The sequence below is a fragment of the Pezoporus wallicus genome, unplaced genomic scaffold, assembly GCF_028554395.1.
Source record: "Pezoporus wallicus isolate ANWC-B61680 ecotype Strahan unplaced genomic scaffold, APGP_CSIRO_Pwel_v1 contig_8047, whole genome shotgun sequence".
Taxonomy (NCBI): Eukaryota; Metazoa; Chordata; class Aves; order Psittaciformes; family Psittacidae; genus Pezoporus; species Pezoporus wallicus.
Genome location: NW_026639548.1, coordinates 1,274,996 through 1,302,700, shown reverse-complemented (window position 1 = coordinate 1,302,700; position 27,705 = coordinate 1,274,996). Strand labels below are relative to the sequence as shown.

General features: G+C 43.6%; 1 protein-coding gene across 24 annotated transcripts in view; it reads left to right on the top strand.

Moving 5' to 3' along the window:
* Positions 1-27,474, top strand: part of FBRSL1 (fibrosin like 1) — a 533,144-nt gene extending 505,670 nt beyond the window's left edge. For 11 of the 24 annotated variants that reach the window (XM_057414894.1, XM_057414891.1, XM_057414892.1 and 8 more), the window contains 12 exons: positions 671-924; positions 5,204-5,439; positions 7,624-7,674; positions 8,616-8,711; positions 12,050-12,121; positions 12,684-12,722; positions 13,574-13,645; positions 14,936-15,068; positions 19,127-19,204; positions 20,983-21,066; positions 22,082-22,322; positions 24,335-27,474. In XM_057414894.1, coding sequence (XP_057270877.1) covers positions 671-924; positions 5,204-5,439; positions 7,624-7,674; positions 8,616-8,711; positions 12,050-12,121; positions 12,684-12,722; positions 13,574-13,645; positions 14,936-15,068; positions 19,127-19,204; positions 20,983-21,066; positions 22,082-22,322; positions 24,335-25,568 — 2,590 coding nt within the window. In that variant the 3' untranslated portion in view covers positions 25,569-27,474. Of the gene's footprint in view, positions 1-670; positions 925-4,951; positions 5,440-7,623; positions 7,675-8,615; positions 8,712-12,049; positions 12,122-12,683; positions 12,723-13,573; positions 13,646-14,935; positions 15,069-19,126; positions 19,205-20,982; positions 21,067-22,081; positions 22,323-24,334 lie in introns of all 24 variants that reach the window. The other 13 variants (XM_057414898.1, XM_057414879.1, XM_057414875.1 and 10 more) reach the window with 12 other exon arrangements.
* The last annotated feature ends 231 nt before the right edge of the window (positions 27,475-27,705 follow it).

The following is a 27,705-nucleotide window of genomic DNA, read 5'->3' as shown; positions in this document are numbered from 1 at the left end:
TATTCAATATATGTCAGAGGTTTAGATGGCAACAACTAATTGCTATGGTGGGAATTACACTGAATACTAACTGCAGTGGTAGTGCCTTTCACCCCAGAAAAGCTTCAGTCACTCACAGTGGAGTAATAATAATAGAAGATGTAAAATACAAAATTATTGCAAGAAAAAATTATTAAGATGGTGTGTGTTTGCATGCTTGTGAATATAACTGCACAGCATGCACAGCAGATACAACGTGTTCCCAAAGTCACTCACACTATACAACTCTGTGTAGCCAGAGCCACAGAAAACGGAATTGAAGTAATTGCGTCATATGATCACAAGGACGCACATGGCTACTGCAAGGTCATCAGAGGCTAAATAAAGGTGGAAAATTCAGCTGCCTCTGTGGCCTTCATCATTATCTCATAGATAGCTCTGAGGATTGTAACTTGTTCAAGCACCAGAGGAAATGTCACTCTGGAGATCCCAAGCCCCGTCCTGCCCTGGTGGAGAAGTTCGCTGAGATTTGTTAACGTCACCACTGCCATTATGAAAAACAAAAACATAAGCTTGGGGAGGTCAGGGTTACATTGTTGTGTTGTTTCTGGTGGTACATTTCTTGCACTTTTCTAATCTTGTAACACACTGTCTTTCTCCCCTCTCTTCCCCCCATGTTTTCTCTCTGCAGCCGGAGCAGCAGTGCTAGCAGTGCAACAAGCATCAGCCTCCCAAAGCACCTTCCCCTGTCGCCCCAGATTCCTCCACACCATTCCTCCGGCCCAGCTCTGCCCCTCTCCATATCTAATCTCGCTACCTCGCACTTCTCTCTCAGATCGCAGACCCAGCACCAGCACCATCCGGCCATGTTCGCCACCCCACCTACGCTGCCACCTCCACCAGCGTTACCTACCAACAGCCTCGTGATACCAGGTCACCCTGCAGGTAGGTTCCCTTCTTCTTCCAGGGCTCATCTTCTGTGCATGTACTGGAGGGTGTTGAGAGATGGGCTGGCTGGTGGGCAGGTAAAACATAGTGACACAGACTCCTCCGCAGGCAGTGTGTACTGGAACTGGGAGTGCTTGTGAAACAGGTAGGAGATGTGGACATGCTTTACCAGATGAGAGATTTCACACAGACACCACTGTAGCTTCCTTTAAGAAGTCTCAAAACACTGTGGCGTTCTACCGTCATCGGACTTTTTTTATGTTAAGAAAGGACTGATTTACGGTTTTCCATTCTCCCCTTCTTTGTCCCCACTAATGAAAGCTCTGCTGTTAGAAATGACTTGAAAAAACTTTCTAATCATGCCAGAAAGCTGTTGTAACTGAACATCTATTCCCCCCTTAGACAAGCAGCACATCCTGCTGGCAGAGCAGGAACCTCTGCCTGTGGCAGCTCAAAGTCTCTGTGTGCCTGTGGCTCTGTGGCCTTTCTGTCTGAGGCAGAGACAAGCTGACAGGCTCTGCTGTTCAGCTCTCACTATCTTTGCACCCTTTAAAAACGTTTCCTTTGTTCACCCTGGCCCCCATTCTGTTGTCACTTCTGCCCTAAATGCCCTGTTTATAGCTTATCCATTAGCCTACAGCTGTCCCTGGAAGAGACCCTGGCAGCTGGAGACTTCCCTTCGACTTTGACTTGCTGGGGCCTCCTTTTGATCTGGCATTTGACTCCACAACTAACTCAGCAGGGATTTAAACAGGACAGGCGTTTCGCTTGTTTCCTATGAAGCCAGTTAAAGGAATAAGGAGAGGGCAGATTTGCTGTGGAAAAACGTGATGGCCTTGCATCCCCTTTTTTTTTGTCCCAGGAGCTAAATAATGTCCCGTTATTTATAACTGCTTCTTTAAATGAAAGAAACATGTGAATTGGTCCAAAGCGAGCTCTCAGAATGTTGATAGACAGAAGTGCTTGGGGCTCCAGCCAGAAACAGGACCACATAGGCCAAAGCTGCTGGCTTTCACAGCCCCTGGCACCATCTAGAATTTCAACCACATGGCTGGGAAGATGTTGGCAGCACTGTGGGAGACCTATTCATTGCTTCCCCTGTTTAAGGCAAAGGACTACTGTAATGGAGGCTTTGAAAGTACTGCAAAAGGAAATAGCAGTGTGCTCACTAAAAGCGTGATATTGCAGTCACTGAAAGCAAGTATGTTTTCACCATTAACTGCAGGAGGTGCAAGATCAAGTGACCTATTCACATTCAGCAGCTTGCCAGGAAACGGTAGCAGTCTTGCTCCTACTAAAAGGGTTTCTCCTGCAGTTTAAGCAGGAGAAGCCTAAGTTAGTGGAGAGAAAGGTCTGGGCGTCTAACCCTGCAGACAGTGAAATGCCTCTTGTCTGCATTATATGAAATGCCTGCAAACTGGCACATCATAAAATCAATACCGAGTGCTGCAGAGCCAGGAGCTTCTGTTGTCATTCCCATAAAAGTTTCTTAAAAGCAAACAATATTGCTAAGCAGCCCTGAAGAGCTAGGATCCAACTGCCGCTAGCAGCATAGTCCTTGCTGTGCCATTTGAGTGCATGTGTGCTCTCAGTAAAAGCGCAGCTTAGAAAAGCCATCAGGAGAGGGTATGACCCTTTGAAGTCTCCTTATTGTCGTCTTTTGTCCCCCCACTTTGGAGGAAAATGTGCTCTTCCTTTAAATTTACTTTGGCACGCTTGTTGGTGTTACCAGGAAGAGAAGCAGGACTCAAGAGCTTCTGCATTCACTGATTCAGATTCAGGTCTTTGAATAACAGGAATGTACTTCTGGTGGCATTTCTTCCCTTTGAAACCTAAAGCTTATACAAGTAACTTAGGAGCAACCCTTGTGTGGGCTGCTGCCCTCTACTCAAGGGCACTGAGTCTGGCCCTCATGTAGGATACACAGAGGAAACAGCAGTCTTTGTGTCTTCTGCACATGAGGATACCTAGCAACATTAGCAGGGTTGATCTTTTTCTGCCCTGCCCACCCCATGTGTGCACACAGAGCAGTAGTGTCTGAATCTTCAGAGGTTGCTCTGCTCCTAGTTGTGTTATTACATAGCCAGACCTGATGGACAAGGCATCACTAGCAGGCACAACTCAGTTCTGATCTTGACATTTCCCAGAGCCCCTCACAGAGCTGGTTATGACTGTGCAGTCCCATCCTTACTATGAAGCAGCCACCTCTCCAAGTGCCACACTGCTTCTCCAAACATCTCCAGGCCTTCTCTTCTTCTGAGAAAGGCCAGAGTTGTGGTACAGGGCTGTGGGCTGGAGCCAGCTGCAAATCTATCAGTCTGACTTCAAGTCTCTTAAAGAAATTGGATATCAGAGCACTTACAAGTGCCAGCTTGCTTTTATCTCTCCCTCCAGAAAAGTGGATTATCTTGATGCTAACAGAAGGATTCAGTTTCTTTAAGTCATGCCAGATTTAAATGCGTAAACACACACACATGAAATAATACTCATATTCTTTAAAGAGGTTAGGGTTTGGACCTAAGTGCTTTCAAGCCTAGTTGCTATTTTTTTCTTGTTTGCTTACTCCATTGTAGGTTCTTTTTCTCCAGTGCCTTAGGCTTTAGTATCACGAGTCTATATACGTTCTGCTTTTATATTATTACAAAGATTGTAGCAATACACAGTAGTTGCTTTTAGCAGTACATGTATTACTGAAAAGCACCTAAAATTTGCTTTCAGAATTTACTTTTAATAGGATGTAGGCTTCTAAGTGGTAGTAGAGACCTTGAAGTTCCCCATCAGAGTGCCTGTTTTTATAGATCTTAACTGTGTCACTTCAGAAGGTGATTGATTTAGACATTTCTAATGTTACTCTAGAAAATTTAAGTAAAAGAAATGCCTATAGAACATGAAAGAAAACTTCAAAGCACATGTATTCTTTCACCCCTTTTATATTCAGTGCTGTAGTTTAAAAAGGGGTGTTATACTGAAAGAAGCGGATTCATGTAAATTTAGAAGCAAGTAGGTCAGTCAGGACTGGGTGGATGTCATCCACAGCTGGTGACAGAGGTTACTCTTAGCTTAGAAAATACATAACATGTTGGGTGCTGATGCCTGTTTGAAGTTCTTAGGCAAAAGCACAGATGGATTTAATTGATACCAGCCAACATTCTGGGGAAGTGGACTTTGGAATTTGTCCTTACTGTCTTCAGTCACGTCATTTCTATCATTTCTGAAGTGCTAATATCTTCCGCTGCCCTAACCCACATCAAGTTCAGTGCAGATTTTTCTTCCAGAGGAAGATGCTGAGAAGAGGCCACATATAATTTTGTTTCTGCAGTTGTTGCAACCCTGAGCCAGTTCAATGTTCCTCCTCTTCCCAATGATCCTCCATATTTTCTCATAGGAGAAAAGCCTGGAGGCAAGGACAAGAAGTGATGATTATAACCTGTTAGACATTTAGGAAAGGACTGCTTAGTATTTAGAATCTCAAAAAAAAACCAAAGAAGGCCTCAATTTGTAGGATGGATGTTCTTGATCACTGTGTGCGTGTCATGGGGCTGAGAAGGGGGAGGATGGTACAGGCCAAGCAGGTAGTTTCCAGCCACCCAAATCCATGGTTATGTCACCGCATTGTAGATCTTGTCACAATTTCACCTCTCTAAGTATATATATTAGAGTTTAACACACACATTAGCCCACCATCCGTTTTCAGTGTACATGTATGCTTCTGCCTTTCACACCTCCAAAGGAAACAGGTCAGTATTATTCATTTTAAAGCGAGCCATTGTCCTGGAGGGCACTCCCCAGCATCTTGCTGGCATGGGAAGGTCCGGCCACCATGGCCGCAAGACCGGACCTCCAAGGTCCGTTCCCGGAGGTACCTAGGAGCCATTGGCCGGCAGGCGCCGGGGAGGAGGAGGAGGAGGAGGAGCATCCTTTGGGAGCCGCGCGGGGGGCGGGTTGGGGGGCGGCGGGCGGTGCTTGCTGAGCCCCCATGATGTTTTCTGCTGTGATGACTCATGGTGTTCTCTCTTGTCTTTAGATACCAGCCTGTTGATATCATTCAACCAACCAATCATGTATTGCCAGCCTCATTCGGGGATTCTGATTGGTACTTTGTCACAGGCATCTCTCTTACCTCCACCAATGAGTCCTCACGTAGAAAACCACCACAGCATGACCTGCAGAAACAGGGAATGCCAGGTGAATATTGACTCTTTCTCCTCCGTCTTTGTGGTACTCACGGGCCCACGGGCCTCTGTGTCTTTTTTTTTTCTCTCTCTCTCTCCTCTAGATCACGAACTGCTCAGGCAAGAGCTGAACAACCGGTTTTTGGTTCAGAGTTCGGACCGGGCCGCTGCCTCACTTGGCCCGGTGCCGCTGCTGAGAGCGGAGTTTCACCAGCACCAACACACGCATCAGCACCAACACACCCACCAGCACACATTCACTCCTTTTCCATCCAGCTTGCCCCAGACGCCGCTCATGCCGCCCTCTGCACCTCCCATGGTGCGTACCCCAGCCCAAAATGTGAGGATAAGTAGAGCATCTCTGGTCAAAAAGCCTAACCCACTCTTGTCAGACAAAACCCAGTCCTCTGCATTTCAGCCAGGCGTGCTGTCCCTGACCTTCTGACTGGAGGCCTGGACAGACCGGCCCAGCACTCCCAAAGGGGCTCCTTTTCCATCCAGAGCCTCCACGCTGAGTCTCTGGGTCTGCTACGCTGCTACCCATGAGCAGATAGCACACCCATGAGACAAGTCCAGAGTCCCTTTAGTTTCCCTTTCTGTGTGTTCTGCTATGTATTTCTATTCTCCCTTTCCCAGAGCCAGGTGCCATGACACCAAAACACCACAAGATCAATGGCATCTGATGTACCAAACACAGTTCCCACAACTGTTGATTGTGGGGTAGACCATACTTGCTTACCCAGACCATACTTATTCTCACCAATGCAGCATTTCATCTGATACGAGTTTTGCCCCTCTTCCTCCTAATTCCCTAATCTATATCAATTTTGGCATTTATTATTTGGTTACATCAACAAACAGCAGTTTGTGTGGGCTGGTTCTTCTTGCAGGAGAGATCCTCCTGGCCATGTCGTAAGCATTAGCGTTTTACCATTGAATTTGCTTGTAACACAGTGAGACTTTGCTGCAGCTGTTACAGAATTGTTAGAGGTCTGCCACAAATGGATTTTCTCAGTGCTTTAAAACGCACTCTTCCCATTTCTGGCAATTACTTTGTGAAATTGAAATAACAAGATTTAGCTTTTTCCCCCCTCTCAGTTTCACACTGTGTCTAAAATGCAGAAACAGCCCTCTTCTGCTAAGGCTAGCAAAAGCCAAGAGTAACAACAAAAGCAGCATTTGGGAAGAACTACAAAGGATTCAAGGAGGAGAATGGTTCTCACTTTTCTTTCCCACTGCTGAGTGCCCGATGACATTCTTGGGTTGTAATCTGCTTAGCAGCAAGACAATTAGAAGTAATATCATCCACCCAAAATCCAGCCCCAGGTGTTTGCTCAGTGTACTCATGTGTAAACACCTTCCCTTCTTGGTCTGTGTAAAACACTCTTGAATCTTTCCTCAGAAACCTCCTCTGTTATTTCAGAATCATAATATCCGATCCTGTGAACAGCTCCCTCCCCTCTCACCCCTGTCCTGTTGATGTCAGCCTTCATACTAAAACCAACTTGCAAGGCTCCTTTGTTATATTTCACTCACATCTTCTTATATTCCACTAGATCAGGTCTGCTAATCCCAACACCAGAGAAGAGTGTTGAAATTTACAGCTGCATGTGTTTGGTAATTTATGGTATTTACACTGGAGGGGACATGGCTCCAATAATAACTGTAATTAATGAAATTACAAATCTACTCTCCTGCACATAGAGGAGTGTGAAACAGCAGCTGACTTGCCAAATAAGCAGCTTTTCATGGGGTCCTACAGCTCCCTTCCCTGCCTTTTCCCCACTCCCTCCTCCCCAGCAGAATGCACATACTGTTCAAAAATGCAATGTATATATGCTTTGGTTTTGTTTCCAAGGTGGTACAGGACAAATGGTCATAAAAATAAATATGGGGCACAGACTGCACACATGGAGGTGTTAAAACCCCATGCTGGAAGGGAAAACGATAGCAATCACCTTTTCTCTGGGGTGCTCTTTCTTCTGCAGGGGTTGGGGGAATATGGAGAGACTAGTGCATCCGGAGGAATTAAGCCCTATTCCAAACAATTTTGGCACTTACAGGAACTCAGGAAATGGGGAATTGCTATTGGTTGCCCCACAGTAGAAGCTGGGGTCTAGTGGAAAGCATTCCCTACCTTCTAGTGTGTGATGTAGTTCAGTGTTCCAGGGGTAAGTCTCAGACCTGGACCTGGAGCTGAACTTCACTGTGTTTCACTGCACTGTAGCTATCAGGACTGCTCTCTTCATAGTGAAGGATCCTCTTCATGTAGTGCCTGCAAACAGGGTTCTGCAGAGATGCTCGGCAGCACCCAGCACAACCCAAGGGCTAGCACCTTTCTGTCTCCATTAGCTTTGGGAAATCAGTCAGCTCCCTGACGAGCGAGAATGGAATAACCAGTCAGTTCTGCTCTGTTAAATGCTGTGCAGATGGGCTGTGATATTTGTCTGTGTTGAAATCCTGATGTGTCCACTACTATTGAAACCCGACTCACGTGTTTCCTTTTTTTCTCTTTTCTTTCCAGTTTGACAAGTACGCTCCCAAATTAGACAACCCTTACTTTCGACATTCCAACGTGAGTGCTTACCTTTCTAGGTGGTGTCTTTGTTAATGGTTCTGCTTGCACTTCTTTTGCTTGTTTTCGATTGATCGGTAGTGGTTTGATTCATTCATTCCTAAAGCTCTTTTTCTGTCTTGATTTATTTATTTTTTTTTAAGGTACAGAATTTTCTTTGGGCTTTATTTTTTTGTTTTTTTAATCTTTGCCTACTGCATTTTTGCTGCTGCAGCTCTATATTGCTGTGCCTGGGATGGCAGGGAATGCGCACAAATGGCTAAATCAGTGGTCATTGCAGTATCTTTGCAGCTGGTGCTTCTCACAGTGCCGCAGCGTGGAGTGCATGGCTCTCTCACAAGATTTTGCTCAGGTCACAGGAGTAAGTCAAACTGGTGGTTTCTTCCTGGTGCTCCCCACTGCTCCAAAGCGCAAAAACTACATGTTCTGGGACTTGTGAAACTGCTGTATGAGCTCAGGAGAGGCCTAAGCAAAACTTAACCCAGCCTACACAACTACAAGGTGGTGTGCATGTTGCCTGTGGTTAGTGTGCAATGCAGCATCTTGTGGTTCTTTTTTGCTTTGACAATTAAACAGGGCACATTTCAAAACGGGGTCAATTTGTTTGCTACTGCAAAAAAACGCAGAGTTAACAAGAAGCGAACATAAAACCCAGATTATTCTGATTCCTCTAAAAATGGTGAATGAATGCTCTGTGCTTCCTGCAATAGTCCACCAATTTTAAAGGCACACTTGTTCAGCACTATCTAGAAAATTCATCAGTTGAGCGCATTTTTCAAGTTTTGGCTTTGCTCTCACAAATTTTGAAAGCAAATTCAGTGTGTATTTTCACCGTGGCACTTGTTCAACACAGTACTATTTTTGTGTGTGCCAGGATTGGCACCTACCTCCATTATTGTTCAAGTTGTCCTGTGACATAAGCATCTCTTTTTCTTTTGTAGTTCTTTCCAACCTATCCTCCAGCAATGCCTGGAATGCCACCCATGCTTCCACATTCAGGTCCCTTTGGGTCACTTCAGGGAGCATTTCAACCGAAGGTACAAACTTCTTCTTCTGAAGGCTTTGTTCTTTTACTGTATTCAGAGTCGTGTCTCTGGTGATTTTGTAGCACATGATTTAACTAGCACAAGTGCAGCACAGGGTTGGAACTGATCACCCTGCACACCTATGAGCATCCTCTGCACAAACCAGCCAACACTTTAGGCATTTTCTCTTGGCGCTACAGATCATTCCTTGGAAAAGGATATAGTGGTTCACTCAGGATGTCAGCTGAAACTGAAGGAGAAGCATACAGTCAAATGCATTATTTGATTGAAATATTTATAGCTAATGATAGACCAAAGAGTCCCCAATCGTTTTATAAATTTAATGGTCTGAGATGGCAAAAGATAAACTGAGTTTATTCCCAGAAAAAAAAAATAAATTGACTGTATAAGTGTGGGAACAATAGGGAGAGACTGCTGTAAGTGGGTAGAGCAATTTCAAGGCACTGAATCTTTATTCCCACCTCCGACACTGTCTGACCTTGGGCAAGTCGCTTAAATCTTCTGTTCCTCAGCTTCCTCATCTATAAAGTTGATCTTGCAGTGGGTTTTATAAGGGTTGATTAATGCCTGCAAGCTTCTTTGAGATAGTGTGTTTGAAAGGTGCACTGCAACTGTAACATATCATTATAACTAGCACTGATTGGCATTTGGAAATGTTGCCATGATAACCACCATTTTTGACAAATTCTGTGGTGTGCACTGCTTTTTTTTTTTCTCTCCCCAACATGTTCTTTTTATTAACTATTTTTGAATGTACAGAAAATGTTAAATCTTTCCAAACAAGAAATATGCACTGTATCTATGTAATATTTGTTTGAAAATGGAGCATTTACTCTGTTTGTAAGGTGATGTGTTTGGTTTCTTTACATTCTGTGATTTTAGAGATTTCTTATCTTGAACTGCATTTCCATAGAGCTTTGCTGCTGTGTCAGAAGCCTGGAAGGAGCAGCACTGTAGCCAGGCTGTTTCTGTTTTCATTTGGAAGGTGATTTCTGTAATCACACCGAGCAGGGCTGTGGGGTGTGCTTCCCTCTGCAGTCTCATTGACATCAGTGGAAGTCAGTAGTTAGCAGCTGCTGCAAATAAGGCCTCTAGCAGCCTTCTCACTTCATATTTTTAATGGAAGCTGGAGCATTCCTCAGTGTCTATCAAATCCCTTATTTTCTGGATACATTGCAAATAGCAGTCTCTAAAATGGCTTTTTTTCAACACAGGTTCTGTATGAAGTAGCTACAGGCATAGAAAAGGAATAGTTTAATCGAAACAGAGGGAGCAGGAGGGACAGAACATAGCTGTCCCTTGATGGAGTTGCCTACCAGTGTTAATTGTTGCTATTCTTGCAAGGGATGCCAGGAAGTCCCTGCAGACCCTGAGGTGTCAGGGTGTGAACTTGACTTTCCAAGCAAAGGAGCTGCACAGATAAGGTGGAATTGGCAATTTTTTGCTGATGTGAAGATAGGCTTCAATTTTGCCGTAAGGCTACTTACTGTTAATGAGGAGCTTCTGATACAACAATAGCATGTTCTTCTGGTTTCCATCTTCGTTAAAGAGCTTTATAGATACCATCTCACTGCAAAATATCATTGGAACAAAGAGAAGCAGTTACGTAGAGAGAAAGAAAGAGACCCATTACATTTTTAAACAGTTCTTAGTGCTGAATTATAACTAGCTTTTAATTCATTTTAATGATAGATATATGGAATATGTGCTAGGTTGAGTTTAAGGAGCACAAGGTCATGCTCTGGTGCCATGGTTAATCACTACCATCACTTGATCTCTGTACAGTGCTATGTTTAGATGCAGTCTAACATCTGAAAAAAAGAGGGATGGGTTGAAAAATGGATCTGCCACTTTGGCACATTATTTTCCAGTTTCCTAGAGGAAACAGAGCTGAACAGCTAGGCATAGCCACTCTTGTCATCATTACTGCTTCATTTTTCATGCTCTCTCCCTCCCAAGCTGTTTGACTAAAGCCTTCGTAATCGCTACAGACCTGATGATGTGGTTTTGGCACACTGAGTCCTGCACTTCTTGCTTTTCAAAGCAGAGGTCTTGGTTTTGTTTTTCCCCTTCCCATGTCAGTTGCCTACAGCTGTGCATGTAAATCCACTGCACATAAATCCAGGCTGACGGTAAACTTCTCAGTGAGTGTCCCGAAGGCCGTTTCTCACAAGCTAAGAACTTGAAAAGGTCAGAAGTATTCAGTTTACTTTGCTGGAGGAAGCATTCACGTCTTTCTCCAGGGGACAGAGGGACAGGATGACACCATGCTATTAACATGTTGTGATCTTAAAGTTCTTGCCTGTATGATAGCTGTAACTTATTTGCCACTTACATATACCTCAGCTGTCAGACAGCCCCTGAGAGCACAGCTCTGCCTGGGGAGTTCATTGACTTACCTACACACAAGAGTTCTCTTTTTAATGAGTCTGAAAGTTACATAGCTTTAGACAAATTAAAGCCTATCTTTCTTCCCACCCCCATGATTATATTCATGGCTCGTACAGTTTGACCTAAAACGTGAGTGAAATAATCTTTAGGGGAATAAGGTTTAACCCCTCTGCACTCAGCTGTGTGGAGGCACCAGCTGCAGTTGCTCTGGGAGTGGGAGATGGAGGAATGCCAGGGTGAGAAGATGAACGAGTTCTTAGGGATCGTATAGGGCAGGGCAGCGCAGCAGGTGGGATCCGGAGGAGGAGCAGGGATTCATTCAATGGAGTGTTTAATTCTTGCTGGAAAATGATGGGATAAACAATGCAAAGCTATAAAAGACCCACAAGCACCTTCTAAGGTTTCTCATTTTGTCTTGTCAAAGCAAATAGATGGGCTGTTGCCATTTTAGCCATTGTGTTATCTAGCCCCAGTTGGAGAGGGGCTGCAGTCCAGTAGGTGAAATATGGGACTAGGATGCTTTAGTTGTTCCATTCCTGACTGCCGTACTGGTTGCTGCCTGAAACATGGAGGGAGTCAGTCCACCCCTCATTCTCTGTCCTACTGCCTGCCTGTTTTGTGTAAAGAACAAGCTTGGGGGGCAGGGACTGTCCCTTCACATCTACTTGCATACCGCATAGCACAATGAGGTTGTGATTTCATTGGGGCTTAGGGGTGCTGCTGTAATACTCTTACTGCTGCTAAAGAATAATAGATGACATGGTGGTTAAATGCTGTTGGCTGTCAGTAAGAGATAACATTTAGCACTAATGTAGCAATATGCGTGTTCAAAGCACAGTACAAACATGGACTAATTAATGCCATTAACATCAGATAGAGATGTTAAATGTACCGCTGGTGTGATACAGTATTATTCACGCTCTATTCTTGTCTTTCAGACTTCAAACCCTATTGATGTAGCAGGTAGACCAGGCACAGTCCACCATACACTGCTGCAGAAGACTCCAGGGGTAGGCAACAATATATAACCTTCCTTTCAGCTTATCTGGATTTATGGTAAACACAATGATTGCTCATAAAAAAGAGAGCAGCTGGTGAGCAAATTTGCTTCCTAGACTCGGGGCAAGCAGTCAGGGCAGAAGTTTCTTTTTCTGGTGAGACATCAGTAGCCTCCACTGGTCGTGAATACAGAGAGATGTATTGACTTTTTCAAAGTCAGAGGGAAATGGGGCAGGAACCCCCTTCAAGGTCTTTCCCCTAAGCATTGCTTGGAGCGTAGTTTTACATGCTCCATTTCAGAAATATTATAATGTACAGAAAAGCACTCACACTGTTCAGTTGCTGGCATGAAGCTGCTTTGTTTATCATAAAATTCTGCTGAGCGTGGTGCAAGGAATGAAAGAGGAGTTTTAAGCCTTCTTTAAACCTTTTAGGTTTCCTGTGTCACAGGGGACTTCTCTGGAACATTGCTTTTTAAATGCTTTTACTGTTTAGAGGAAGGAAGTTCTCCGCCTTTTGGTATATTGGCTAGTTTTAGAAAGGCTGATTGTTTTATTTCTGCTTTTTCCCTAGGTGTCAGACCCTTATAGGCCTCCAGTAAGAGTAAGTAAGGTTTGTGGGGGATTTTATATACATATATACACGCACTTCAAATAGTGTGCATGCGTTTTTGAAATCTAACATGCCTAGTAGAAAATGTCATGCTTATCCTTCATTTAAAGCAAAATGTCATCGTAAACTCTTAACTGCTTCTGATTAATAACATTTAGGTTGAATCCCAACCTTATTTTGCATCCCTTTATGTACATTAACAGTCCACAGTATGAAATAAGGTCACAGAAATAAGTGACTGTAAGCATGGACAGACATTCAGCAGTGATCAGATTTATGGTGGCTTCGGTCTGTGAGTTTTATTTGTGCTTCTCATGTTCAAAAAAACCACCCAGCAGCGAGAACCACAGCTCAGCTGTGAAACAGTAACTTGTTCAGCTGTGGCCCTGCTCATCCCTGGTGATTGTTTGTCTGTACCCTTTTCCTCCTCAAATGCAAGTAGCCGTAATAACCACGCATGACTTGGCCTGCGGTGCAGCAGGGATGAATGAACAGGGCTCTTTTCAGAAACAGAACTGTTAACTATTACTTGCTTTCTCTTGAGCATGGCATACCTGCCTTTGCTGCCATTTATTTCCATTTGGGAAGTGGAGAGTGCAAGTAGGACAGGCAGGCATCTCAGGTCTCCATGAGATGAGAAAGATATCCCCCATTCTTCCTGTTTGTTTCCTGAATTTAAACATCATCTGCTGCAGTACACATAGAAGTGTTGATCACCTATTGTGCCATTTTAGTAATCAGCCTTTCTCATTGCTTAGCTGCCTGTTTGACAGTAAGGGAAATGAAACATTCTATCTGATGTAGATTGCTAACGTATAAATTAATCTAAATTCTTGTGCTTTCCATTGCAGAAACCCGGGAAGTGGTGTGCGGTTCATGTACAGATTGCCTGGCAGATCTACCATCACCAGCAAAAGATAAAGGTAATTCAGACAGTTTCTGGAACAAAGCCAAGTCTTCTGGCTTATGTTTTAGTGAGTAATGAGCAGGAAGCAGTTTCTGTTGGTGATTCTCAAGCTTGGCTGTATTGATTAACTAACACTTTCAGTGCTTTAACATTTACTGTAGCAACCATAAAGTTTATCTGAGGGCAGAGGAATTGGGTTGAAGGGTAACAAAATGAGCAAGAGATACTAAGTGCACAGCCAGAAAGAGTTGAAGAGATGGAGGCAGAGGGTAGTTTTGCCCCAGATCAATTTTTTTTACAAAGCATGTATGTTTAACGTCATTCCCCTTCTGTACTGGTACCTCCTTGGGAGGAGGTAATGAAATGACCAATATGGTGAAGAGCATATTAGAAAACAGCAGGCAAGTAGATGGATAGTTACTGTGTTAGGCAGTGTTGGGCTTTCTGCACTGCAGTGATGATGGGCAGAGGGAGGAGTTGTAACCTCTTGTTACAGCTCAAGAGGTAACAAGATGTAGGTACTCTGGGGTGCTGTTACAGACTCAAAGTTCCCTGGGACAGGCAGAATAGTCGATAATGGGACTGTTATTATGTTTTTTTCATAGCTCCTGCTGTAGTTTTTTGTCCCATTAATGAAGATTATTCAGTGCTTAAGTAGGTGCATTGTAATTAGTGTCTCTACAAGTGATTTATGTCCTTTTTTTTTAAATAAACAAGTATATCACATTTAAGCTATTGAGAGACTTACAGGACTTGGGTGCAGTTCTGACCATGCTGCTGTCTGTAAGGGAGGGATAAATATAGCCTCTGGAGGAGCCTCATAGTTTTCTTTATCCTTTTGTCCCTTGTCTGCATTCTGAGCTATGCTAGCTGCAAGAAGGGCATAGTCTAGGAACTCTTTCCAAACTGGAGAAGCAAAACAGACAAGTCCATCACCCCTCTCTCAAGACTTCTGCTGGCAGCTTTCTGCCTGCAGAATGTTTCTTGTCAGGCTGAGAGCACCAACTGATCCTAGGGTGCAGCACACTCAGTGTATCATCTTGCATGCTCCACTGTGTATGCTGAGGGGCTGAGAACTCACTTCAGACCTTATTCATGTGAATGAGGCAGGCAACTGAGAGGCTGTGGAGCGAAATGGCCTTACAAATGCTGTCAGAGCATGACTGCAGTACGTGACCAGAGACACTGCTGTCACTCTCGCTAACTCTCCCTGGCAGGGCTAAGCAGGAGTGAGCCTGAACTCCCTCTCTGTTTCTCCCTTAAAAAAGGAAGTGTATAATGAGATTGTTTTTATATCATTTGACAGCAAATGCAGCTGGATCCCCACAAGCTAGAGATAGGTGGTAAACTTGACCTGTTCAGCAGACCTCCTGCCCCTGGAGTGTTTCCAGGCTTCCATTATCCACAGGATCTTGCCAGGCCTCTGTTTTCTACCACAGGTAAGGGAACATCATCATTTGTAGAAGAAAGAGAAAAAAACAAGCAAAAACCAGTCAATATATGTGATGTGTATCTGTACAGATATGTATGCCTCAGAAATGGAAGCAGACAAGATTAGTTCAGAGGGTGTGGAGACACTGACAACTGTTGTGACTGGGGCTCTCAGAGTTGGGCTGGGCTCTCCACCGCCTCCAGTGCAGGATCCTATGCACGACGCTGAGCTGCAGCAGTTGGCTCTTACATTCAAGCCTGTGCAGCTGGTTCTTGTGTGCCTGATTAATGGGCTATGGAGTGATTTTTTAAAAGTGATTTTGACAAAACACTTGAAAATGTTTCCATTGCGCAGGATTGGAAGTGGCCTCGGTCTCCTTCTTGCTTTTATATTTGCCATGTTCTTCTCAGCTCCTCCACGCACCAAGTTTCTGTTTGTTTTCTGAAAATAAGGGTTTTCTGTAAAAGGAAAGCTTCCAGTAACAGCATTGAAAATATCACAGAACATGTTTGTGAAGTGCTTGTTTTTCAGATATAAACCCACTATGTGTTACAAAGTCCAGCAGTCTTTAAGGCTTAAAATGGCATATTGGATTTTAAAAACCCAAAGAATTAAATAGTTTACCTTGATCAATTGCTTTCCAATCTGTTGGAGAAGCAATTACGATTAATGTAATTACCAAAGTGCAGTAGGCTCCACTGCAGTCTTCTCAATGGCTCTGACCATAGGAGACTGCAACTCTGACGTTCTGGTTTTGGAGGTCACTGTAGATTCATGTCGATGTCAATCTACCAAATGTTGGTTTTGCTCTGTTCCCAGGCTTAATCTTCCCCCTAGACTTTTTCAGGTTTTTGTTCTGCGTTTGAGGTGCTAAAATCTGCTTTCTGAATGAGCTGTATCAATTGATGGAGATGTAACTTGAGTTCTTTATGTGTATAATTAATTAGCAAATAATGTATTTTCTTTCCTAATGTTAATCTGTTTTTATGAGGCAGTATTGTGCTCTTATTCTAACTCAGTGCAGACATGGTCATATTCAGCCTTGATTCAGCCCTCTTGAAATGAATGAGAGTAGAAATGGTTTGAATTCTGTCCTCAGTATGACAGAAAAGCAACAGAGAAGAATCAAACTGAAACCTCTGTGAGAACTGAGTTTCAAATACAGTCATCAGATAGCCTTCAGGAAGCCCACCAGTGATTCAGTCTGTCTTTTTTTCCCTTATCTGAATGGAAATTCTGAAACATCAAATGCATTTTTCTACCACATACAATCAGTGCTCATACTAGCTGTACATTGTAGGATGCTGCCCTGTACTTTGGTCTCTGTAAAATTACTTTGATAGTACAGGGCCAAGATATTTGTTGCATCTGGTTGGATGCATAAGCACAGCTTATTTAAAACCTCTGACAGTTTTCATATGGCAGCTCTTTCCTAATCACAGTCCTTAGTCTGTCCTGTGCTGTCATTACAAGAATCTTGTTTTGTGTATGATTTTGCTATTGGAGGCTGTATTTTTCTCCTAAAGATGCCAGCATGGTTTGCTTTTCCATTCATACAAGCAAGAGGGGAAATAGTATGAAATAGAAAGAGTAAAGAAGGCAAATTAATAAAAAACTTTCACAAGAGATAAACAACCTTACAGCAACTTGTCTGTGACTATATTAGTCACAAGAGCCATCGCACGGTACATCTAGGTAAAGAGTGCTATCAAAGTGAACAAACATTGCAGCAGTAATATATAGATGAATAAATCTTTTACTCTGCAATATCCGAGGCATTCTTTTCACCTTATCCAGCAAGCGTGCAGTTGATGTGAATCATTGGTTCTGCTGCATTGCCTAGTTACTGTGGGAGACATAAGTTATCTTAGGGCCACCTGTCTGCAGGACGGATGTTTGGCTGCCTGGCAGATGCTATATTTAATAACTACCTGACAGCCTGCAATGCTGCTCCTGGCTTTCTCCGGAGGATTTTTTATTATCAGCCCGTGTAGTTGAGTTTGTAAGCCGTCTCCTTTGAAGAAATCTCCCATCCATTATACACCTCCTGAAATCTTAAAGGATTAGAAAGATGACAGTCTCCATCCGTCTTGAAGCATTGGAGCAGTCAGAATGTTTATAGATAACTCCAGATCTCGTTGCCGTGGTCTCTCTTAAGTTTCCTCAACTCATTTTCTGGCTGCTTAGGTTTGTGGTGCCCAAGCTGGTGAGAGACGTGCAGCGCTGTCTCCCTCTCCAGCTTTATAGTCTGCTCATGTTCTGAACACGAGTGCATTTTACAGTGGCTGTCTGTTGTTGGGCTGTCACCAAGACCAGATCAGGGACTTGACCAGCACCTCCATAAAACACTGTTCGGGCTGTGTTTGGGATACAGTTTGTCCTGTGCATTTTAGTTTCTTCTCTCCATTTCCCCCCACTTTTGCTGTGACCTTCCATAGCATTACCATCACTGATGTCATATGGTGGAAACATGCATTTGATGTGGCTTGGAGGAGCAGGTCTGCCTCTGGTGGGAATCACCCATATGGGCCACAGACAAGGAGAAGTCTTTGTGGTGAAGGTGACTGGATTGCTGAGTGCCAGGTGGGAGGAGAAGGATTGTAATCCTCTCTTCTATAGTGGAAAGTTATCATTTGAGAAAGCAGTGACTGGGTAAGGGAGCTGTTAGTGAAGAGCCCACACTTATGCCTAGTATGCTGATATTTCCTAGAGTTGACCTGTTACTTCCCAGTAAGGGAAGTTAACTTTTCACCAACAAAATACGTAAGACAAGCACTGAAAATCTTTATTTAGGGGTTGGTCTGTTTTGCGCATGATGTAACATATCCTTGGGAAAGTGCTGCTTCTGTCATTGTGTGCAATGACTACTTTCTAACAAAATGAGATAGTTAATGCACAGGTATGGCAAGTCTTGCTTCCTGCAAGGGAGGCAGAAGTTGTGTTTGCCTCCAGGCAGCATCTGAAAGTTAGGATAGTTGCTAATTCTGCTTTGTCTGCAGTGGTGGAAGAACTGGCAGGGAGGAGGCACCAAAAGGACATTCATAGTCTGAACAGTTGGAGAGGGCTGGTCTTGTCAGTGTAATACTGGAGCCACAGAAACATTTTGTCACTCACATCTGAAACATAAATATTCAAAAGTTGATTTCAGGTGCATCCTGAAAATCATCTCTACTAACTTGAGGGAGCAAAAGCTGGGCCCATGAGATTGCCCAGACATACTGTCATTTGCAGGACACATGGGAATTAATGTTCTTCCAAAAAACATGTATCCCAGTGGCAGGTGACATCAGTGCTTTTCACACTGCGGTTGCAAGCCTGTTCAGGTTTGCATGTGTCTGCCTGCAAAGGAAACAAATCTCTCATTTTCTGCTTTGAAAGGAGAGCAAAATTTTCTGTGTGAGCCTGGTCCACCTTGAAATACAGGGCAGAGCAGCTTCTTTCAGCCCATTCTTGCCCCTTGCTTCAACCTAATGTAATCCAGCATACTCAGCAGTGGTGCTGCTTTCCCACGAGGTAGCATGGCTCCATGGCAATGAGTAGTGTCTAGGAAAGGAGATGGGGGGGGGGGGGGGGGGGGGGGGGGGAACCGCAGCTTGTGGATGCAGAGACAGATGTGAGAGCGTAGATGGAGCTCTCATGGGAGAGGCATGATTGATGTTCCCTGCGTGCCTGTCATTAACTGGTGTTCCATATAGACTCTAATCAGTCACTTCCGAGCACCTTCTGTCTGGGCCCATAACCTGGGCTGACCTTTTTTAATGTAAACACAGAGTAATGGCTGAAAATGCCAGACAAAGAGATTGACTTCCTCATGACTACAGGTGAGCAGCAGCGCATCAGGCAAGGTCTCCTCCTGCCTCCTAGTGCCCACAGACTCCTTTGAAGGGCACTCTGAGCAATCCTGCTTATATCTCACTCAGCTGTTGTTCAGGGTCTTCCCCTGCCTTTGCTGTGTTCAAGCCTGTCCTGTGCCTTTGTATCTGATTCCTGAATGTGATGGCCAGGACCTCTGTGTATGCAAGCAGTCGCTTGCCACTGTACTAAAAAGGGACCTTGTTCTCACAGGTGCGACACATCCAGCCACCACCCCGTTTGGTCCTTCACCTCACCACAGCAGTTTCCTGCCCACTAACCACTTGGCAGGTAAGTGTCAGTAAATTGTGCCTTCACCCTTATACCTTTATACGTGTGACGCATTTCTGGCTCTCCAGTGTGGTCCTGCCTTGAGGCACTGTAGCGCGAGGGGAGGGAGAGGTTTAAACTGTCTCAGGAACCAGAAGCTAGCCAGGTTCTCACCCATGCCAGCTTCCCAGCACATTCCCTCTGCTCTCCTCCAAAGAAGGAGCAGGATTAGCAGACCCTCTCTTGCAAGAGGGCATTGCAGAGCAGTCAAGTCTGTCACTGCTGAGACACTGCATAGGAGCTGAAATGTGACCTTCAGAGCCCTTCTTTGTTGCTGAATGTGCCCAAGGAAATGGGGGAAATGTATGCAAAGGTACCTCAAACAAGCCACAGCTTAAAATGGGCTCCTCCCATGCTGTTTCCCACCTATGAGAGTTCTTGGCTAGGTTCTTTAATAAAGTTCAGTGAACAGTTCTTGGCAAATTGCTGTTCTGCACGTTTTGCCAGGCTTTCAGTTTCCTAATTGGCAGTAAGTAGAGCCTGATTTTCTCAAATTTCCTCATTTTAGAAGCTCACAAGCAGCTCATTGCCAATTAAAGTTCAAGCTCTGTTGATTAATGTTTTAGTAACACTCATCCAATCAGTACATGTGGCATGCCACATGACCTGGTAGACTTTTTTCTATTGCAAATACCCAGATTTACATCAACTCCTGAACACTCTGTCAAAATTAACTGTGTATCTCTACAGTCACTCAGTTACTTGATGTCAAAGGGAAAGAGCAAGAATGGCTATTTAAAAATAAGTAAATAAGCAAAGAGCTGTTTGCTTAAAGATCCAAGCTATTTGTGCTATTTGCACTGGTATTTTAAATATAAGGATATCCATGAGGAAGTAGAGAGCAAAATAGCTCCTGTAATATGGTGAGATAAAGACTTTAAAGGGGCAGTCATGAAGCCAGTAGGCAGAAGGAGTTGTTTAGAGATTGCCAGTAGGAAAGAAAACGAATACACTGGTATGATTTAACCCCTAGCCATCTCTGGAGGGCAGAAACCTGAGTCTGGCTGTATCCACTCAGAGAGGAATCTTTATATTAAAAAAAAGAAAAGCAGGACTTTTTATAAAAACAAGTGCCAGTAACCAAATAGATACTTGATGAGGAAAGACAATATTCATCTTTTGCCTCAAAGGCTGCAGCCCTCCCATCCCTTTGTCATAGTAGCTCCTAAGACTACACTATCATTTCCATCACCACTGGGATCAAGGAAGCCATTATGGGAGAGAACTTTGGCACAAACAGGCCAGAGTTAATTGGTGTAAGGATGGATGTAGCAAAGTATATATCCATAGCAATTAGCTTAAGACTGTCTCTATCCACTATTACAAAGAGGGTGGAAGGCTGTATAGAGAAAAGAGTGAAACGATATATCCCCTCAGTATGCTGACTGAGGAGCCTGCTGAGGTTCTTCTTTCAAGGCAACAGCAATGCTTCTACTATTAGTACTGGTAAGGAAGGCTTAGCAGCAACCACCCTAATTTCAGCTATTAGACCTTAATTTCTAGCTCCCCTCTGACTGGCATACAAAAGTTTATTACAGCACCTGTTTGCAGAGCACTGAATCCCTTCTCCATTTTAACATGATGGGAATTTTCTGTGCAAAGAACCTTGCAATGAGAAGGATCAGCTTAAAGTCTGGCCTAATCCTACTTGGATTCAGACCGTTAAGAAGGGGAGGGGTGCATTTCATTCTCCAGCATTCTTGGCTAAATGCCTGCTAAATCCCTGTTTGCCTTTCCAGATCCATTTAGCAGGTCAAGCACCTTCAGCGGCCTTGGGAACTTAGGCAGCAATGCCTTTGGAGGATTAGGCAGTCATGCTCTGAGTAAGTACTGGCTGGGTTACTGCAGACAAACATGCCTTCCAGAAAAGCCACATGCTAATATTTACAGCAGCTGGTGGTAGTTTTTAAAGAAGTTTAATTCCTAACCTCCATTCTCCTATCTGAAAACACTGCACCTAAGATTTCCAGGTCTCTGCGGTGGGAGCTTTTCTGCATGTCACAAATATCACTAGCTGTGCTCTGTCTCCTCACTGTTGAAGGCTGGTACCTTGTGTGCTCCTAGAGGTGCTAGAGCTGCAAGAACCCACTGAGCTCTGGGTCCCTATGGGCATCTAAAGTAACACCTTTCAACAGCGAAGATGCATAGTGGAACAGCTATTGATACCTCTCCTAATGCAGCGTGTAGACTTCCTCTGTACCCATTGTCTAAAGTTCAAATTGCCTGTATAAAAATTATTCAAAAACATCTTACCTGTAGGCAAGACACGCTTGAGAGCCACATATAAGAGAGCATGCTTTTGCATCTCATGGCGCAACAGAAATCAGCTTAAGATTGACGGAGGAAAATCATGTGACTGTTCTGAAAAGCCTACAGCCAAGCTCTGTTTTTATGCACACACATACATACCACCAAATGGTCTTGTTTCTGTAACAAAAAAAGTCCCTGATCCTTCAGCTGCAGGCAGCTGATTGCTTGTAACTATCCACAAGTTAAAGTTTCTGCCAGTGAGAGGAGCTGAGGAAAAATACTGAGTTTGTGCTGGAACCCTTGCTGGGGTGGGGGGAGAAGAGGAGCTGGGCATTTTCAGTCATCCCTGACTTACTCAGATGTGTAGTTAAAGCTTCCTCCACCCATCGCCTTAAAAATGCTGGTGGATCTTGCACCCGGTGTTGGAGGTATCTGTGTCCTCCTGCTAGTAGCTCCCCCTCACCATTAGTTCCACATGAAAAAGACTTGAAAGGACAGTTCTGGTTGTGATTAGCATTGTCAAAAATATTTATGTAATTATTTGGTTTGAATTATTTTTAACTGTTCCTCCCCCTGCCATTACTGTAGCTCACAACAACATTTTTACTCACAAAGACGGCCCAAACCTGCAGAATTTCAACAATCCCCATGAGCCATGGAATAGACTCCATCGGACCCCACCGTCCTTCCCAACACCTCCACAGTGGCCCAAGCCCACTGATTCTGAGCGAAGCTCCTCAGTGACAAACCATGACAGAGACAGAGAGCGGGAGCGAGAGCCCGAGAAGAGGGATCTTTCTCTGAGCAAAGATGACAGAGACAAAGAGAGGTAAGCAGCTTTTGAGCCCTTCTTTCTGGACCTATTTTTCCTCTATATTTTTCCCAGTTTTTCCAATCATAAAATGATCTTCACAGCAAAACATTGCTTGTCTTTGAAGCAGCTAATAGGCCTCTTCTTCAGATAAGTACAAGGACTACCAACACAAAAAAAAAACCTCTTTTTCTTTTAGGATTTGTCCTCTGTGAAAATACGATAAACCAGTCTCTGCTAGTAGGTTAATAAAAAGCACCAGGCTGAGGAAATGAGCATGTTGGTGTGTTTTCAGGGTATACTTGGCTGTTTTCAGTGCAGCTGCTTTAGGATCACTGGATGTTCTGAAGACAGGAAGGCAGCATTGTGATGGACCCTTTGGAGACAGTCATAGTTCTCATTAGTGTACAAATATGCTGATGAATTCAAATGTTAGCTGGACATTAATGAGATAAAAATGCAAATGCCTGTATGTGGAGCAGAGTGCATGAAGCCATTAATAAAACTGATCTTAAAAAATTGCATTGTAGACAAACCCTTATTAACAGTGACAGGACTGGATCACCTGGGCTATAGATACTTCATTAGCTTCCAGTTATATCATTTTGAAGATGTAAAGCCCTTTATATTTCAAAGCCCAGTTGTCCCCAACAGGCTATTTCTTTGTAGGCAATAACAGCCTGCAAGTCTTAGATGTGTGTATTTGCGTAGTGAATAGTTTGCCTGGAGTGCTTTTAATGAGATCTTCAGGCAGTGCCTGTGAACAAGATTACATGGAAGCAAAAGGCTGAAAATCGTCTTGCTTTAAATGTTAAATTGTCTGACACCTTTGCATGGATAGTCATTCAGGTAGGAAGCTCCCTTCTTGGCTTTAGTGTAATTTGTCTGCAAACCAAGGTTACTCTCAGGAGTGTTCACACAGGGGTTAACATCTCTATTACTTTTCTATTAATTCAGCTTAAGCTGTCCTCAAGCATCCCTATTTGGATATGGTTTTAATAAACCACATCCTTCACCAGCAATCAAGACTACCACAGAGGAAGAAATTTGGGTTAGCAAATGTAATCATAAGGGATAAATACTTACAGAACTCCCCAAAACACTTCCAGCTTTTAGCACTCGGGTCTTACAGCTCTCTAAAGCAAACCCAGCATAAAACTTCAGCATCAGTGAGCCTCTCAGCTGCATAATGCAGTTCTCTCAATCATACCGTCATACTTTGCATTTAAAGTGTCTCTCAGGTAGAGCAAAGTGCTTTTAAAAGCTGAGCATTATTTATTCCCCTCTTAAAGAGGTGGGATTAACTGTGACTAATTGGCTTGCTCAGATAGAGGTGCAGTTATAAATGTAAACCCTCATGCTTCTCTTTCTAAACCATGGTCATTGTCATCAACCCCTTGTTCATCATAGCAGGTCCTCCAAGCAGAGGTCAATGACTCACTTTTGTGGCCTATTCACAGATTTTTAACTTAAGCACCTAGCTTACCTGCCAAAACCAGCAACACCAAAAACTCCCCTGCAGCTCCATAGGAAAATAAGCATTATCACTGCTTCCAGTCAACAGGCTATCTTGTGAAGGGCCTACACACATTTCTGTAGGCTTCTGGACTGATATTTTAGGAAAGAAGCCTGAGTTAAGAGTGTTGCAGCCAAGAAGATTGTTATCTGGCAGCCAGATGTATATATGAATACACAATAAGTATCATTTCTTTAAAATAAGCTGTCTGGAGTTCTTGTTGTCCTCCATTTCTCAGTGAAGTGGTCTTTCTCTTAGGGTGAATAGACTGTTCTGTCAAATGCATCCCCAGTTTAGTCCCCAGCTTGTGGACATTTAACATTTTCTATGTAGTATGTAAAGGCGGGTAGTGCATATCTTTTAGTGTAGCATCACATCTATAGCTGATGCTAGCAGAGCTTTTCAGATAGTTTTCTGATCAATCTCAGATTGCACAACTAGACACAGGACTGTGCGTGGCCAACATCACGTTTGTTCACACAAAACCAAGGGTGTATGTTCTCTCTTCTTACAGAGACCTCATGGATAAAAACAGACATTCAAACAGATCCTCACCGGCATCGGCTCCAGTGACACATCAAATAAGCAATCTCATCCGCAGCAACAGCCAAACCTCCAGTGATCCCATCAGGCAGGTTAGCCTCAATGAAAGGGAAAGGTCCAAAGAACCCGAGCGAGAGCACCCTGACCGGCTGAGAGAGCCACCCATAGCAGAACACAAGATTAAAGAGAGCCGTTCCCCAGTGAAGGAAACTCCAAGCCATGATAAGAGACCCTCTGAGGACAACACAAAGCCAGTAATCCAGTCTGTATCCCCATACAGCAAACCTGCACTAAGTGAGAGCTTGAAGCTTACCAATCTAATGAGCAAGGACATGGAGAGAAAGACAGAGCTTCCCAGCGACCTCCAGAAGATTAAGAATGACATCAAAGTCAAAGAGGAGAGGAAGGAAGACAGTGATGTGCTGGTGGTAGGGTCTGAACCCTCACAGCACTCCCGATCAGTAGAGCATCCCCCACCACCTACTTTGCATGGATTATCATTGCCTCACTCAATGGCTGCCTCTATGCCCATCTCCATGGGTAGCGTGCACCAGATGAACAACATGAATGTTCTGGACCGCAGCAGAATGATGACCCCGCTCATAGGCATGAATCCGTTGTCAGGAAGAGAGAGGCTGCCGCATCCTGGATTTTCTTGGGACCCAATGAGGGACCCATTGCGAGATGCCTACCGGAGCTTAGACCTGCACCGTCGAATGGACTTCCAGCTCCGGACAGATCCTATCCATAGGTTCCCTACCACCTCCGGATTTTATGACCATGAGCGTTCTTATAGAGACAGGGAACCGCACGACTATAACCATGAAAACCTTCTTGAAGCCCGCCGAGAGCAGGAGCGGTTGCGGCAAGTGGAGGAAAGAGAGCGCTTGCACTTACGGGAAGAACTTGAGCGTGCCAGAATGCACCACTTGCACTCATCCCCCATCGAAAGTCACCTGGCACACGTGCCATCCTTCATGCCTCATTTAAGCGGGATGCATTACCCCAGACTGAGTCCATCCGCTGCCATGCACAATGGGATTTTAAACAGGAACCCACCAACCGCAGCGCTGAGTGCCCCACCGCCTCTTGTACCAGCGAGCAGCACCAGACCTGCCTCCCCACGCAGGACTACTCCACTCACAAACTCAGAGGCCAGGGACTATTCCCCCTCTAGGAACCCCAAAGAAGTAGAGGCACGATAGTCCCCACCAGTGAATTTTCAACTCGCCTGTATATAACACAAGCAAACAAAGAAACAAACAGGAAAACAAACAGAAAAACCCAACACCAGAAACCAACAAACCTTTTACAAAATGCACTGCTGTAAACTTTTCTTTTTTTGTTTTTAAATGTAAAATTTGTAGAAGTTAAGCACATTTCCATAAATAACGGGGTCGGGGATGCAGACTTTCCAACAAGAAGGTTGCTGAGAATGGGAATTTAATATATAGGTCTTGATTTTTTGGTTTTGTTTTTTTGTTTCTGTGCTAAAAAAAGAAAAAACAACCAAAAAAAAAGGAATACAAAGAGCAAGTTTGTACATTTTTTCCCAAATGTGAGAAACATTTTTAATGGATTTGTATTTTTTTTAATTTTGTGCTCTTTATTCACTTAAAAAAAAAAAAAAGAAGAAATTTTGCTTTTGTTTTTAGTTAAATTTGCATTTGAAAGGCCTCAGATCCTTAAGAAAAAAAATACCCAGGGTTTCTTAAAAGTATTATTTATGGAAATACTGTAGTTTTACAGTCCACTGTGAGGTTCCCTTCTGAGGCCAATTGATCACTTACCTTGGTACTTTGGAACCGAAGTTACAGATATATATTAAAATATTAATAATAATAATAATGTACAAAACTGTTTGTTTTTTGCCTTATTATATTATGCAGAAATTTAAGAGGAATTTTTTTTGACTTCTTGTTTTAAACAAAACAGAAAAGAAAAAAAAACAAAACAAAGCAAACTGTAAATAGTCTGTTAATATAAATGTACACCAATATTAAATTCTTAACATAGGTAGACTTTATAAAAATGGTTTCTAGAACCACTCTGGTTATTTGTTAACATGGTTACAACTCATACTCTCGTCACAGTCAGAAATTCACACTCAGAAAGCTAAGTACGGCATATATACTTCAACTATGCAAGAACTCGGAGGCAGGTCGTAGTGGATGTTGGGGGGAGGAAGGTTTAAAAAATAATAAAAAATACAAAAAAAAATATAAAACCACCACAACCAACCCAAAAAAAAACAACCAACTCGCAACGCTGGAGACAGAACGGGAATGGCAAGTGAGCGGCAAGAGGGATGCTTGTGTTCAACAAAAGAAGCTAAAAGAGAGACTGTATTTTTTTGTACAAACACAAGGGACAGTTCGTCGAGGAAAGAGAGAGACACACGCTCCTGGAAGGGACTTTTGGTTTCCTACTTCTCAAGCTGGCAAAAGCAGATGGAACTGGCACAGACCCATGCGGCAGACCCTTTCCTTGGTTTTTGGTTTTCTTTTTTCCTGTTTTTTTTTTTTTTCTTTTTTTTTCCTCTTTTTTTTGTGTTGTGGGCAGGATCGCTGGCAAGCAAGGACAAAGGACAATTTTCCGTGGACCCCTTGTGCTAATCGTGCAGTGTTCTTATTGGAATCTGTATACAAGACAAAGTAGAATTTTAGGAGTGCAACAAAAAAAAAAAAAAAAAGAAAAAAAAAGTCTAATGGTTGATTAAAAAAAAAACAAAAAAAAGCAATTCTGATATATTCTCTCTAGTACATGAAGACCATCAGCAGATGTTTGTTTCAGTGTGGTTCTGCCTTGAACTGCTTTTTGGCATGATTTATTTTTTATTTCCAATTTTACTTTTCATCCATATGTAAATTTTGCCATGTTTTACTTGCTGTACCATCCCCCCTCCCTTATTTTATTTTTCAGTGTCCATGTTTTATATATCCTGGGCTTTTTCTCTCTAGTTAATTCAGCCATCCGCTACTATTTTCTTGGCTCTGTAACTCTTGTTTCCCCCCCCTCCCCATCCTCCCCCCTGCACCCCCTGTAATTTTAAACATTCAGTTTCCTTGTAGATCAATGAAGATAAATACAACATTGATTTTGGATGAAAAAGGCAGTTGAGTGTTTCTGTGTCAGAGCCACCGCTGTTGACTTGGAGGCTAATGGTTTATTGACAGCGCTTCAGCTGCTGGCGAAGGGCTCGGTGCCGGGAGAGGGGTTTGTTTTGTTGGTGGGTCTTGCCTGGCACAAGGAGTGTGGTCCATGAAGTGCTTGGGAAGCGATCGCTGTGGGGTCAGGGCTTGGGGAGGAGAGAGGTGTTCCCGGCTCCTGCACTGATCTGAC